General features: G+C 42.0%; 1 protein-coding gene across 1 annotated transcript in view; it reads right to left on the reverse strand.

The window, feature by feature from the left end:
* The window catches only part of LAMB4 (laminin subunit beta 4), a 54,078-nt gene extending 43,363 nt beyond the window's left edge, over positions 1–10,715 (reverse strand). The window contains exons 1-5 of the mRNA XM_087723066.1: positions 10,688–10,715; positions 9,595–9,755; positions 3,082–3,214; positions 1,541–1,614; positions 578–766 (exon numbers count right to left, since the gene is read on the reverse strand). Of these exons, the coding sequence (XP_087579192.1) occupies positions 578–766; positions 1,541–1,614; positions 3,082–3,214; positions 9,595–9,755; positions 10,688–10,715 (585 nt within the window). The remainder of the gene's footprint in view (positions 1–577; positions 767–1,540; positions 1,615–3,081; positions 3,215–9,594; positions 9,756–10,687) is intronic.
* Between the last annotated feature and the right edge of the window lie 2,168 nt (positions 10,716–12,883).

Raw genomic sequence — 12,883 nt, forward strand, 5'->3', positions numbered from 1 at the left:
GAGATTTTGCAGTATCCTTCCCCTGGAGTGAGGAGGGAATTGAGATTTTGCAGTCTCCTTCCCCTGGAATGGGGAGGGAATGGAGATTTTGCAGTATCCTTCCCCTGGAGTGGGAAGGGAATGGAGATTTTGCAGTATCCTTCCCCTGGAGTGGGAAGGGAATGGAGATTTTGCAGCATCCTTCCCCTGGAATGGGGAGGGAATGGAAATTTTGCAGTATCCTTTCCCTGGAATGGGGAGGGAATGGAAATTTTGCAGTATCCTTTCCCTGGAGTGGGGAGGGAATGGAGATTTTGCAGCATCCTTCCCCTGGAGTGGGGAGGGAATGGAGATTTTGCAGCATCCTTCCCCTGGAATGGGGAGGGAATGGAAATTTTGCAGTAGCCTTCCCCTGGAATTTGGTAGGAATGGAGATTTTGCAGTATCCTTCTCCTGGAATGGGGAGGGAATGGAGATTTTGCAGTATCCTTCCCCTGCCACACCCACCAAGCCACACCACACCCACCAAGCCACACCCACACCCACAGAACCAGTAGTAAAAAAAAACCTGAATTTCACCACTGAACTATATACATACTTCCCCTTCGGTCGACGGTTCGATATCTGAATATTTGGAGTCACAAACAAGGTCTCCAACCGTTTTGGGTGGCCTTGAAGGAATGTCAGGAAAAGATGCAGCACAATTTTGTGCAAAATATCTGTAGACCTTCCAGGTTTGACCGTAATCTGCGGATCGTTCTACCAACATGGCGGCAGGACGAAAAGTCTACAAGAGATACACACACACCATCAGATTGTATGACCACAAAACAACGACAACTACATAGCCCATTGCTATTTTAATACATGATCAGGAAAAGCGAAGTAGATACCGTGGGATGACCATTTAAGGCTCTTTTGCAGTTGTTAAGTGAACCTGGTCTCCTCATTGACTTCCTTTGTCAGAAGGTCTCAGGAGCAGATCATGTGACTATGGGACGCTGCAGCCGTCATAAATATTCTGAGTCAGTGGCCAAGCGGCTGAATTTTGATCAGGTGACCACGGGGATGCTACAACAGTCTTAAGTGTGACCCATTATTCTGCTATGCATTTTCTATGGTGGGAAAATGGGAGTGGGGATTGTAGGGAGTTAGATGATAGGTAGCCATAACAACATTCTTTCTAAAAGCCCAAGGTCATCCTTTGTCTCTGCACCTTTGCATCTGACCGGAACTGGATGGGTGGAAGCTGCCAGCGTGGCAGTGGGATCATGTGATGGATTTGTGGCTGTGGGGGCAAGATCTTGAACTTTCAACTGGGTGGGGGAAACCGGGAAGCTTTCAGATTCGGGTTTTCCCAGATATGCCAACATGGCTCTCTTCATCAATTGGAACTTTGAGCAATAGTTTTTCCTTGGACTCTGATTTACTTTTGGATGCTATTTGGAACCCTGACACAATGTCGAGTCTCAACAAGATAAAAGCTGACACAACCTGAATGTAACCTACTCTAAATAATTACCAGGCGGTTAAATAATTCAAATGCTGTTTTTTTTGGTACCTTGAAAATCAGAATAAGATGACTGAACTGAAACATGTTTTCCAAATCCAGTTGAATGCTGACATGGTCGACACCTGCAAATTAATAGACCCGATCCAGTTAATAGGAAAATGAACAAAACCAGAATATATATATATATATATATATATATATATATATATATATATATATATATATATATATATATATATATATATATATATATATATATATATATATATATATATATATATATATATGTTGCCAACATATTGGGTGTGTCTGGATGGTCTCTTGTGATGAGCCGATGGACAGAGAGTGGAAGCAGTGAGCTTCCTCCCATATTTGGGCATACCAGGTGTTGTAACACTTAATACATGCCTATCTCCCTGGCTCAGCTGATAACGGAGAAGGACCTTGTGGCTTAGTGGTTAACACATCTGCCTAAGATGTAATACAGCACAGGTTCTAATCCCAGTAAGGGTATGGCTAGCTGATGAGAGCTAAATAGCTTGAAATAGATCTATACTAGTCTCCCTTTATTTATCAGCACAAATACAACACACACACACACACACACACACACACACACACACACACACACACACACACACACACACACACACACACACACACACACACATATATATATATATATATATATATATATATATATATATATATATATATATATATATATATATATAGTGTTATATTTGTACTGATAAATAAATAAAGGGAGACTATTATAGATCTATTTCAAGCTATTTAGCTCTCATCAGCTAGCCACACCCTTACTGGGATTCGAACCTGAAATAGCTTGAAATAGATCTATACTAGTCTCCCTTTATTTATTTATCAGCACAAATATAACACAAAATGTGTAACAAAAGCAACAGTAAAAATATTGGGTTTCTCTCGTGATGGACTCTTGTGATGAGCCGATTGACAGATAATGGAAGCTGTTAGCTTCCTCCCATAATTGGAGCTTACCAGGGGTTGTATATATATAGTCTTCCCTTTGTGATGAATTACTTGAATTTAGGCAGAGGTGAGTTGCTCCTGGTTCTGCCCAGTTCGGCCAAACTGGTAGTCATGGAACCGGCAGCGACCCAGGCCTGCCACTCCCCCGAACTGGTTCCTTTGCCGCCACTGGGCCACTGCCATTTTGGATTTTAGTGACTGCACGTGCGCAGTTCACTGTAAATTGTTCTGCGCATGCAACATAGAACAATTTACATTGAACAGCGTGCACATTGCGTGTGAGTTGCGAATCGGTAGTAAAACTGACAGCAACCCACCCCTGCGTTTAGAGTCTATCTTATAGAAACCCCTTCAAGGATATATTTTATTTTCAAAATAAAATGGCCAGAGTTTTGTTTGGTTGTGTTGGATAATTTTAGAACCGGACATGGCTATAAACAAGTATTAACTTTTCTGACCATACCACCCCGAGACAGGAATTTGCCACTTCGCTCGTGAAATTGTCAGATGGAAAAGTTGAACAAATAAACAGCCAAAGCAAAGGGGCGGAAGAAATAAAACCGGCCGAAGCCACTCACCGTTTTCAGATTGCCACCACTTCTTCCGATCGCGTTCCGAACGGGCGACCACGTTTTCGATAAAGTGGCTGTCGGTTTGGAGCAGCGGGTGATAGGGATGCCTGGAATCGCAGGTGAAACATTTCTTCTTATCCTAGGAAAAGGATAGACACGAACACATCTCTTCCCTTTGATCTTATTTGGGGATTCAGGCGGCGATAATTTCTTAGCGGTCTGATGGATTTCAATTCCACACACACACCCCTTTGTGTCAACCACCCAAGGTGGTTTTGGCAAGCAGCAGACATCAAGAAGGAAGAGGAGCTGACAGAAAAGTTATTTGCACACGCCCTGTGCTTTTCACGCTCACCCGCTTCATTGCTCTTAGAAGTGAGAAGGGAGCAATTGCCTCATTCTCGGGATTTGATGGAGATGAAAGATTATTTCACCTCACAATCGTAAGCCTCCGGTGTGTCTGTCTATTCTCTTTCCAGGAAAGTCTCCTCAAGGAGGGAGAAAGCAGAACTACTGTAACTCCAAAATTCAAGGCCAAATGTTTGGGAATAGCCAACTGAAGCTCCTAAGAGAGATGTGCCTTACAGATTAACAGAGTTGGGACCTTGTAGGCCATCTAGTCCAACCCCCGCCCCCGCATCCAAGCAGGAGACCCTACACCCTTTCTGACGGAGGGCAGTCCAGTCTCTTCTTGAAAGCCTCCAGGGAGGAAGCTCCCACAACTTCTGAAGGCAACTTCTGTTCCATGGGTTGATTGTTCTCACTGTCAGAAAGTTCCTCCTTATTTCTAGGTTGAATCTCTCCTTGTTCAGTTTCCACCCATTGCTCCTTGTCTGGATTTCGGGTGCCCTCTTAGATTTATTCCAAATTAGGGGAATGATTGATAGAAAAGAACCCAGTGCAGGTTCCACCACAAAACCGCGTTCGACTAAAGGGCGCTCGATGAAACCGCGTAGCTGACGTCATCACAGGGCGACAACAGCGCGGAGACAGAAGCACGCTGTAAACGCTAAACCTAAAATTAACCCCTAAACCTAAACCTAACCCCCCTAAACCTAATCCTAACCCTAACCCTAAACCTAACCCTTAACCTAACCCTAAACCTAATCCTAACCCTTAACCTAACCCTAACCCTAACCCTAACCCTAACCCTTAACCTAACCCTAAACCTAATCCTAAACCTAACCCTAAACCTAACCCTTACCTTAACTTGAATTGGCTTACTTTTAAAGCGCTATTTAAAGAGCCCTTCTTTCTCCACGCTCGCTGTTGTCGCCCTGTTGATGAGGTCAGCGATGCGATTTAATCGGGCGCGCTTTAGTCGAGCGCGGTTTTGTCGTGCCACAAATTGATCTCTGTCACCTTCTACAGAACATAGAAATAACAGAGTTGGAAGGGACCTTATACCATTCCAGACAAATGCTTGTCCAGTCTCTTCTTGAAAGCCCCCAGGGATGGAGCATCCACAGATGTACGGTACCTACATAAGGGCATTGCCATCACAAAAGGATGGAACTTCATTTACCGCTCTCCATAGACCGGGGTTGCCAAATTCAATTTCATTGAGGGCTGCATAAGGACTCTGTTTGATCTGGGGAGAGGGGGAGACAGGGACAGATGGGCGTGGTGATGGTGGGTGTGGCCAGCTTGACATCACTCGTGTCAGAGGTGCCCGTGGTGGCCCGAATGCTCTGCCAGCGAAAATGGGCTCCGGAGCTCCGTTTTCAGCCGCGACAGTCTCCTGCAGCCCTCTGCCAGTGGCACCGTGGGCCAGTCCTTCACTGTTCCCAGGGGAGTCCAATGGCCCAGATCTAAGCAACCCACAGACTGGATCCAGCCCTCAGGCCTTCAGTTTGACACCCCTGCTATAGACAATCAACATGCCATCCTATCGCATTTTTAGTAAGTCAGAATATCTGGGTATGGCATGCCATGCGTCACCCTAAGCCAAAATAGGATTAGACTGATCACATGGCATGGATTAAGCTATTGGGGGGGGGTCTCTTTATTTTGCTTTGGTAGAAATTCAGCCAAATATGGTTTGCTCAAAAAAAACCCACCCCCCTACACTCCACAGCTTAAGAAATCCGTGGTATTGCATTACATCTGAAGCCAATCCCAAAGGTTTCTTCTCAAATTAGCTTAAAACCCTCTGTGGGTTTCCTTGGGACTAAAGGGTGCTTTAATTCAATGGGTCTAAAGAGTTGAGAGGCAACAGGAACAGGTGCAGCTGTGTTCTGGGACACTTTATGTCCACCTGGCCTTAAGCAAGTACTATAAACGTTTGTGTGAAAATGGTACAGCAATATTTCTAGTTCTAACTTGAAAACAAACAGAAGGGAAGGGAAGGGGAGGAGGGGGGGAACAGGGGGGAGGGGGAGGAAGAAAGGGAAGAATAGAATAGAATAGAATAGAATAACAGGGAAGGGAGCTACAACATGTTTCGTTTTTTTCCCCTGCCTTGTCCCTTGTCGTTTTTGTCCTTTTTTGCTTTATTTTTTTTTTCCTTTTTTATGCCTTTTCTTTTTGATTTTTTCTTTTCCCACTGGTGTGGGCAGGTATTGTTTAAGATTATTACTTTTATTAATATCTTTAAATAATAATTACAGTCAAATGAAAATGGATATATGATAATGCTTGAGTTAATATGAGTTATGTTTGTTGACCGTGGAGGAGATATACCAAAGCTTGTCTGTAATCGATTGATACATTTTTTACAGATGTAAAGGAAAAAAAGAAAGAATAGAATAGAATAGAATAGAATAGAATAGAATAGAATAGAATAGAATAACAATTTGAAGGGAGAAGAAGGAGAGGAGGAGGAGGAGGAGAGAATAGAATAATAGAATAGAATAGAATAACAATTGGAAGGGAGAAGAAGGAGAGGAGGAGGAGGAGGAGGAGGAGGAGGAGAAGAGAATAATAGAATAGAATAGAATGACAGTTGGAAGGAGGAGGAGGAGGAGGAGGAAGAAGAAGAAGAAGAAGAAGAAGAAGAAGAAGAAGAAGAAGAAGAAGAAGAAGAAGAAGAACAACAACAACAACAACAACAACAGGAGGAGGAGGAGGAGGAGGAGGAGGAGGAGGAGGAGGTGAACACAGTTGGAAGGGACCTTGGAGATCTTCTAGTCCAGCCCCATGCTCAAGCAGGAAACCCTATACCATTTCAGACAAATAGTTGTCCAATCTCTTGTTAAAAGCCTCCAGTGTAGAATAGAATGGAATGGAAGGGAACAGAATGGAACATAACGGAATGGAACGGAGCAGAACAGAATAGAAAATAGAATTGAATACTTTATTTGGCCAAGCGTGATTAGACGCACTAGGAATTTGTCTCTGTTGTAGAAGCTCTCCATGTTCTGATCTTTCTCTTTTTTCTTCTTCTTCTTCTTCTTATTTTCTCCCTGTCTTTCTGGAAGAGTGAAAAGTTGAAAGCGATGACATATGTCTCAATGCAAGAGCTAAGGAGCAGCTCTCCCTTCAGGTCAGGCAGAGTTTAAAGAACAGAAATTCTTTTATGGCAAATTCAAAGCATCCATGAATGATGAATGTAATGTTTTGGCAATTAAACGTATGGATTCCTTAGGGACAAAGGAGCAGAAAACTGTTTAAGCAGTTCAGACTTGTGAAATATTTCTTAAGTGAATCTCTATCAGTAGTTTCTGATTTATAAGTAAAGTTCAGCTTTACAGGTTAGCATTCTTACGATTGAGTAATCCTTAGAATTAGGCTTTATGATGGGTTAAGTAACTTACTGATCGCTAGATGCAGAAACGGGTATAAAACTCTTGATTCTTCAAAATTTTGATTTTTAATCCCTTTATTTCTTGACTATCTCTGATTTCTATTAACAGGACCTCAAGTGTTAAAATAAATAATAAGGCTGATAATGGACATCCTTGTCTCACTCCTTTCCAAATTTTAAATTAAAAAAAAGAGGAATATAAAGCACAGGCATTTGCAGACTGCATGGCATTTATCTTAGAGGAGCCATTAGAATTAGGAACCAAATTAATAATTAAAAAAAATAGAGGAATTTGGCAGAGTAACGGGACTCAAAATTAATAAGAATAAAACAAAGATCATCACAAAAAACCTCACCAAAAAAACAAGAGCAAGAATTATAGGAAATTATGAGAATGCAGATAGCTTAAAAAAAGGTAAAATATTTAGGAATTTGGCTGACAGGGAAATGCTGAACAATCAAGGAAGATAACTATGAGAAAATGATACAGAAAATTAAAAAAAAAGATTTGGAAGATTGGGGGGAAAAGTGCAAATATCGTTAATGGGAAGAATTGCCAAAGTTAAAATGAGTGTCCTACCAAACATTTTGTTCTTATTTCCAGTGGTACGAGTTGATTCACCCAAGGTTCAGACTGGATCAGCTGCTCCAGGTTGCATCAATATGTAAGCAAGCCCAGTTTAAGAGCCAAGGTGGCGCAGTGGTTAGAGTGCAGTACTGCAGCCACTTCAGCTGACTGTTAGCTGCAGTTCGGCGGTTCAAATCTCACCGGCTCAGGGTTGACTCAGCCTTCCATCCTTCCGAGGTGGGTAAAGTGAGGACCCAGACTGTGGGGGCAATATGCTGACTCTGTAAACCGCTTAGAGAGGGCTGAAAGCCCTATGAAGCGGTATATAAGTCTAACTGCTATTGCTACTGCTATTGCTATTAAAATGCTATTTAGAGCCAAGTTCCTAGAAAGACTGTGATGTAACTCAGGCCAATCGGCCTACAATTTAAGATCTGCCAAGGAAGTGTTTGTTTCCTAGGTTGATAGGTGTGGAAATATTAAATGATCAGGATTGGGAAGAAGCTTGAACAAAGTTTATTTCAATAGCAGAGAGGTTTTCTGCTTGTATGAGAACCTAAGGCTCCTTTTAAATCATTTTTGGCTGTCATGGTGTAAAAAAAGATGTGGAGTCTCTAGAAAGAGTGCAGAGAAGAGCAACCAAGATGATTAGGGGACTGGAGGCCAAAACATATGAAGAACGGTTCCAGCAACTGGGTATGTTTAGTTTAATGAAAAGGAGGACTAGGGATGACATGATAGCAGAGTTCCAATATATCAGGTGTTGACACAAAGAAGAGGGAGTCAAACTATTCTCCAAAGCATCTGAGGGCAGGACAAGAAGCAATGGGGGGAAACTAATCAAGGAGAGAAGCAACTTAGAACTAAGGAGAAATGTCCTGACAGTAAGAACAATCAATCAGCGGAACATGTCATGGAGATTCTCAGTCATCCAAGTCATGGTTGTCCCAAAGGTGCTTTTTCAAGAGGCAACTAGACTTTCCATTTATTCATTGAATATCTTTCTCTTCTCATCCAGGAAGCTTCCTCAGCTCTCTAATGAAACTTCTTGGTTGAGAACTTGGTGGAGAAGAAGCTTCTTGGATGAGAAGTGAGAGGTTTTCAAAGAAAAACTGACAAGTAGCCAGTAGCCTCTTCAAAAAGCTACTTTGGGACAATCAGTGGAACCATCTGTAGGTGCTCCATCACTGGAGGTCTTTAAGAAGAGATTGGACAACCATTTGTTTGGAATGGTACAGTGTCTCCTGCTTGAGCAGAGAGTTGGACTAGAAGACCTCCAAAGCAAGGGTGAAATTCAGCAGGTTCTGACAGGTTCTGGAGAACCGGTAGCGGAAATTTTGAATAGTTCGGAGAACTGGCAAATATCATCCCTGGCTGGCCCCAGAGTGGGGTGGGAATGGAGATTTTACAGTATCCTGCCGCTGGAGTGGAGAGTGAATGGAGATTTTGCAGTATCCTTCCCCTGGAGTGGGGAGGGAATGGAGATTTTGCAGTATCCTTCCCCTGGAGTGGGGAAGGAATGGAGATTTTGCAGTATCCTTCCCCTGGAGTGGGGAGGGAATGGCGATTTTGCAGTATCCTTCCCCTGGAGTGAGGAGGGAATGGAGATTTTGCAGTATCCTTCCCCTGGAGTGGGGAGGGAATGGAGATTTTGCAGTATCCTTCCCCTGGAGTGAGGAGGGAATGGAGATTTTGCAGTATCCTTCTCTTGGAGTGGGAAGGAATGGAGATTTTGCAGTATCCTTCCCCTGGAGTAGGGAGGGAATGGAGATTTTGCAGTATCCTTCCCCTGGAGTGAGGAGGGAATGGAGATTTTGCAGTATCCTTCTCTTGGAGTGGGAAGGAATGGAGATTTTGCAGTATCCTTCCCCTGGAGTAGGGAGGGAATGGAGGTTTTGCAGTATCCTTCCCCTGGAGTGGGGAGGGAATGGAGATTTTGCAGTATCCTTCCCCTGGAATGAGGTGGGAATGGAGATTTTGCAGTATCCTTCCCCTGTCACGCCCACCAAGCCATGCCCACAGAACCACTCCTCCCCAGCCCATTCTAACCCTATTATTTTAAGTTCTACATTTTTCTGCTGCTGCTTAGCCTGAAAATATGGGATCAAATTTCAGACAGAAGGAAATGGATAACAAATTCGGAATGGCTATCAGATGCTGTTTTATAGATATTCCAATTATCTTCCTGGCATCACAATAAACTCACCGCGAGGTGCCCCACGATGCAATACTTCTGAGGGCCAAAGAGTCCACAGGTAGACGAAGCAGTCAGCTGTTGGCTGCGCCCCACAAGCAGATCTCCCACCAATGGGTTACAAGCTCCCTGCCGACAGCTATTCTGACTGCTCAGAAGATCCGGGAGTAGTACTGAACACAAAATAAAGAGGAAACACGGTGTCAACTGTGCAGCTGGCAAATCCAGAAAAAAAGATATCCCTGGGGACATTATTTTTTACCAAGAGTATAAAACTTTACCGAATAAACCACATTGGCACAGAAGAAGCAAAACCAACTCTGGAGTTTCGCGCACAAAATCAACCACAGTTAACTCCTCCTTTTTCTTATGGGCCACCCAGGGGCCACAACATCCACCATTCACACATGTTCATTTTGTTGTGCTGCCAGAACCCTCCTGATTTTGGGGGGGGGGTCATCATTGGAGCCGAGGTGGTGCAGTGGTTAGAGTGCTGTACTGCAGGCTACTTCAGCTGACTGCTAGTTCGGCAGTTCGGCTGTTCAAATCTCACCGACTCAGGGTTGACTCAGCCTTCCATCCTTCCGAGGTGGGTAAAATGAAGACCCGGATTGTTGGGGGCAATATGCTGACTCTGTAAACCGCTTAGAGAGGGCTGAAAGTGTTATATAAGTGCTATTGGTAAGTGGGGAAGGAAGGAAGGAAGGAAGGAAGGAAGGAAGGAAGGAAGGAAGGAAGGAAGGAAGGAAGGAAGGAAGGAAGGAAGGAGCCGAGGTGGTGCAGTGGTTAGAGTGCAGTACTGCAGGCCACTTCATCTGACTGCTATCTGTAGTTCGGCGGTTCAAATCTCACCGGCTCAAGGTTGACTCAGCCTTCCATCCTTCCAAGGTGGGTAAAATGAGGACCCGGATTGTTGTTGGGGGCGATATGCTGACTCTGTAAACCGCTTAGAGAGGGCTGAGAGCCCTATGAAGCGGTATATAAGTCTAACTGCTATTGCTATTGATTAACTCGACTCCTACAATGAGTTAGAGATGGGCAATCACATAGTATAGGGCGTGTAGTGAAAGATGAACATCTGGCTAGACCTCAGCGGGACTCGTACCAGATTTGCTAGCTAAAGCACTCGGCATCGTATCGACTGGCTGCCCACCAGTACAGTAGCGAAAATAAAATATACGAAATATGTTTGGGCATATTTGAAGTTCTTGAACTTACCAAAATTCAGAAGAGTTACCAATGGAAACCACATCATGCAGATATACTGGGGTGATCACTTGAATAAGAGCCAGCTGTGTGCAGGAGCAGCCAAAAAAGCCAATGCAATCCTGGGGTTGTATAAACAGAGGGATAGAATCAAGATCACATGAAGGGTTAATACCACTTTATCAGGTCTTGAAGGTAAGGCCACACTTGGAACACGGCATCCAGTTTTGGTCACCACGACGTCGAAAAGATGTGGAGACTTTAGAAAGAGTGCAGAGAAGAGCAACTAAGAGGATCAAAGGCCCAGAGACTAAAACATATGAAGAACGTCTGCAGGATTTGGGTTTGGCTAGTCTAGAGAAAAGAAGGGCTAGGGGTGACATGTATTCCAATATTTGAGGGGCTGCCACAAAGAGGAGGGGGTCAAATTATTCTACAAAGCACCGGGGGGGTGCAGGAGAAGAAACAATGGTTGGAAACTAACCGAGGAGAGAGGCAACCTGGAATGAGGGAGAAATTTCCCCATCAGTGAGGACAATCAATTGCCTTTAGAAATCGTAGGCGGTTCATCACTGGAAGTTTTTAAGAGGAAACTAGATAGCCACTTATCTGAAATAGAATAGGTTCTCCTGCTTGAGTGGGGGACTGAAGACCTCCAAGGTCCCTTCCAGCTGCTATTCCATTCCATTCCATACTCTATTAATTCCATATTCTATTCTATTCTATTCTATTCTATTCTACTTGACTCAACTCAACTCGCCTCTATTCCATGTTCTGTTCTATTCTATTCCATTCCATTCTCTATTCATTCCATATTCTATTATATTCTATTTTTATTCTATTCTACTCTATTCCATGTTCTATTCTATTCCATTCCATTCTCTATTCATTCCATTCTCTATTCTATTCTACTCTATTCCATGTTCTGTTCTATTCTATTCCATTCCATTCTCTATTCATTCCATATTCTATTATATTCTATTTTTTATTCTATTCTACTCTATTCCATGTTCTATTCTATTCCATTCCATTCTCTATTCATTCCATTCTCTATTCTATTCTACTCTATTCCATGTTCTGTTCTATTCTATTATATTCCATTCTCTATTCATTCCATATTCTATTATATTCTATTTTTTATTCTATTCTACTCTATTCCATGTTCTATTCTATTCCATTCCATTCTCTATTCATTCCATTTTCTATTCTATTCTACTCTATTCCATGTTCTATTCTATTCTATTCCATTCCATTCTCTATTCATTCCATATTCTATTATATTCTATTTTTATTCTATTCTACTCTATTCCATGTTCTATTCTATTCCATTCCATTCTCTATTCATTCCATTTTCTATTCTATTCTACTCTATTCCATGTTCTGTTCTATTCTATTCCATTCCATTCTCTATTCATTCCATATTCTATTATATTCTATTTTTATTCTATTGTACTCTATTCCATGTTCTATTCTATTCCATTCCATTCTCTATTCATTCCATTCTCTATTCTATTCTACTCTATTCCATGTTCTGTTCTATTCTATTATATTCCATTCTCTATTCATTCCATATTCTATTATATTCTATTTTTTATTCTATTCTACTCTATTCCATGTTCTATTCTATTCCATTCCATTCTCTATTCATTCCATTTTCTATTCTATTCTACTCTATTCCATGTTCTATTCTATTCTATTCCATTCCATTCTCTATTCATTCCATATTCTATTATATTCTATTTTTATTCTATTCTACTCTATTCCATGTTCTATTCTATTCCATTCCATTCTCTATTCATTCCATTTTCTATTCTATTCTACTCTATTCCATGTTCTGTTCTATTCTATTATATTCCATTCCATTCTCTATTCATTCCATTTTCTATTCTATTCTACTCTACTCTATTCCATGTTCTGTTCTGTTCTATTCTATTCTATTCCATTCCACTCTCTATTCATTCCATTTTCTATTCTATTCTACTCTACTCTATTCCATGTTCTATTCTATTCTATTCCATTCCATTCTCTATTCATTCCATATTCTATTCTACTCTACTCTATTCCATGTTCTGTTCTGTTCTATTCTATTCTATTC

Source organism: Thamnophis sirtalis, unplaced genomic scaffold (genome assembly GCF_051295495.1).
Source record: "Thamnophis sirtalis isolate CommonGarterSnake01/CBP01778 unplaced genomic scaffold, rThaSir2_p1.2 scaffold_9, whole genome shotgun sequence".
NCBI lineage: Eukaryota > Metazoa > Chordata > Lepidosauria > Squamata > Natricidae > Thamnophis > Thamnophis sirtalis.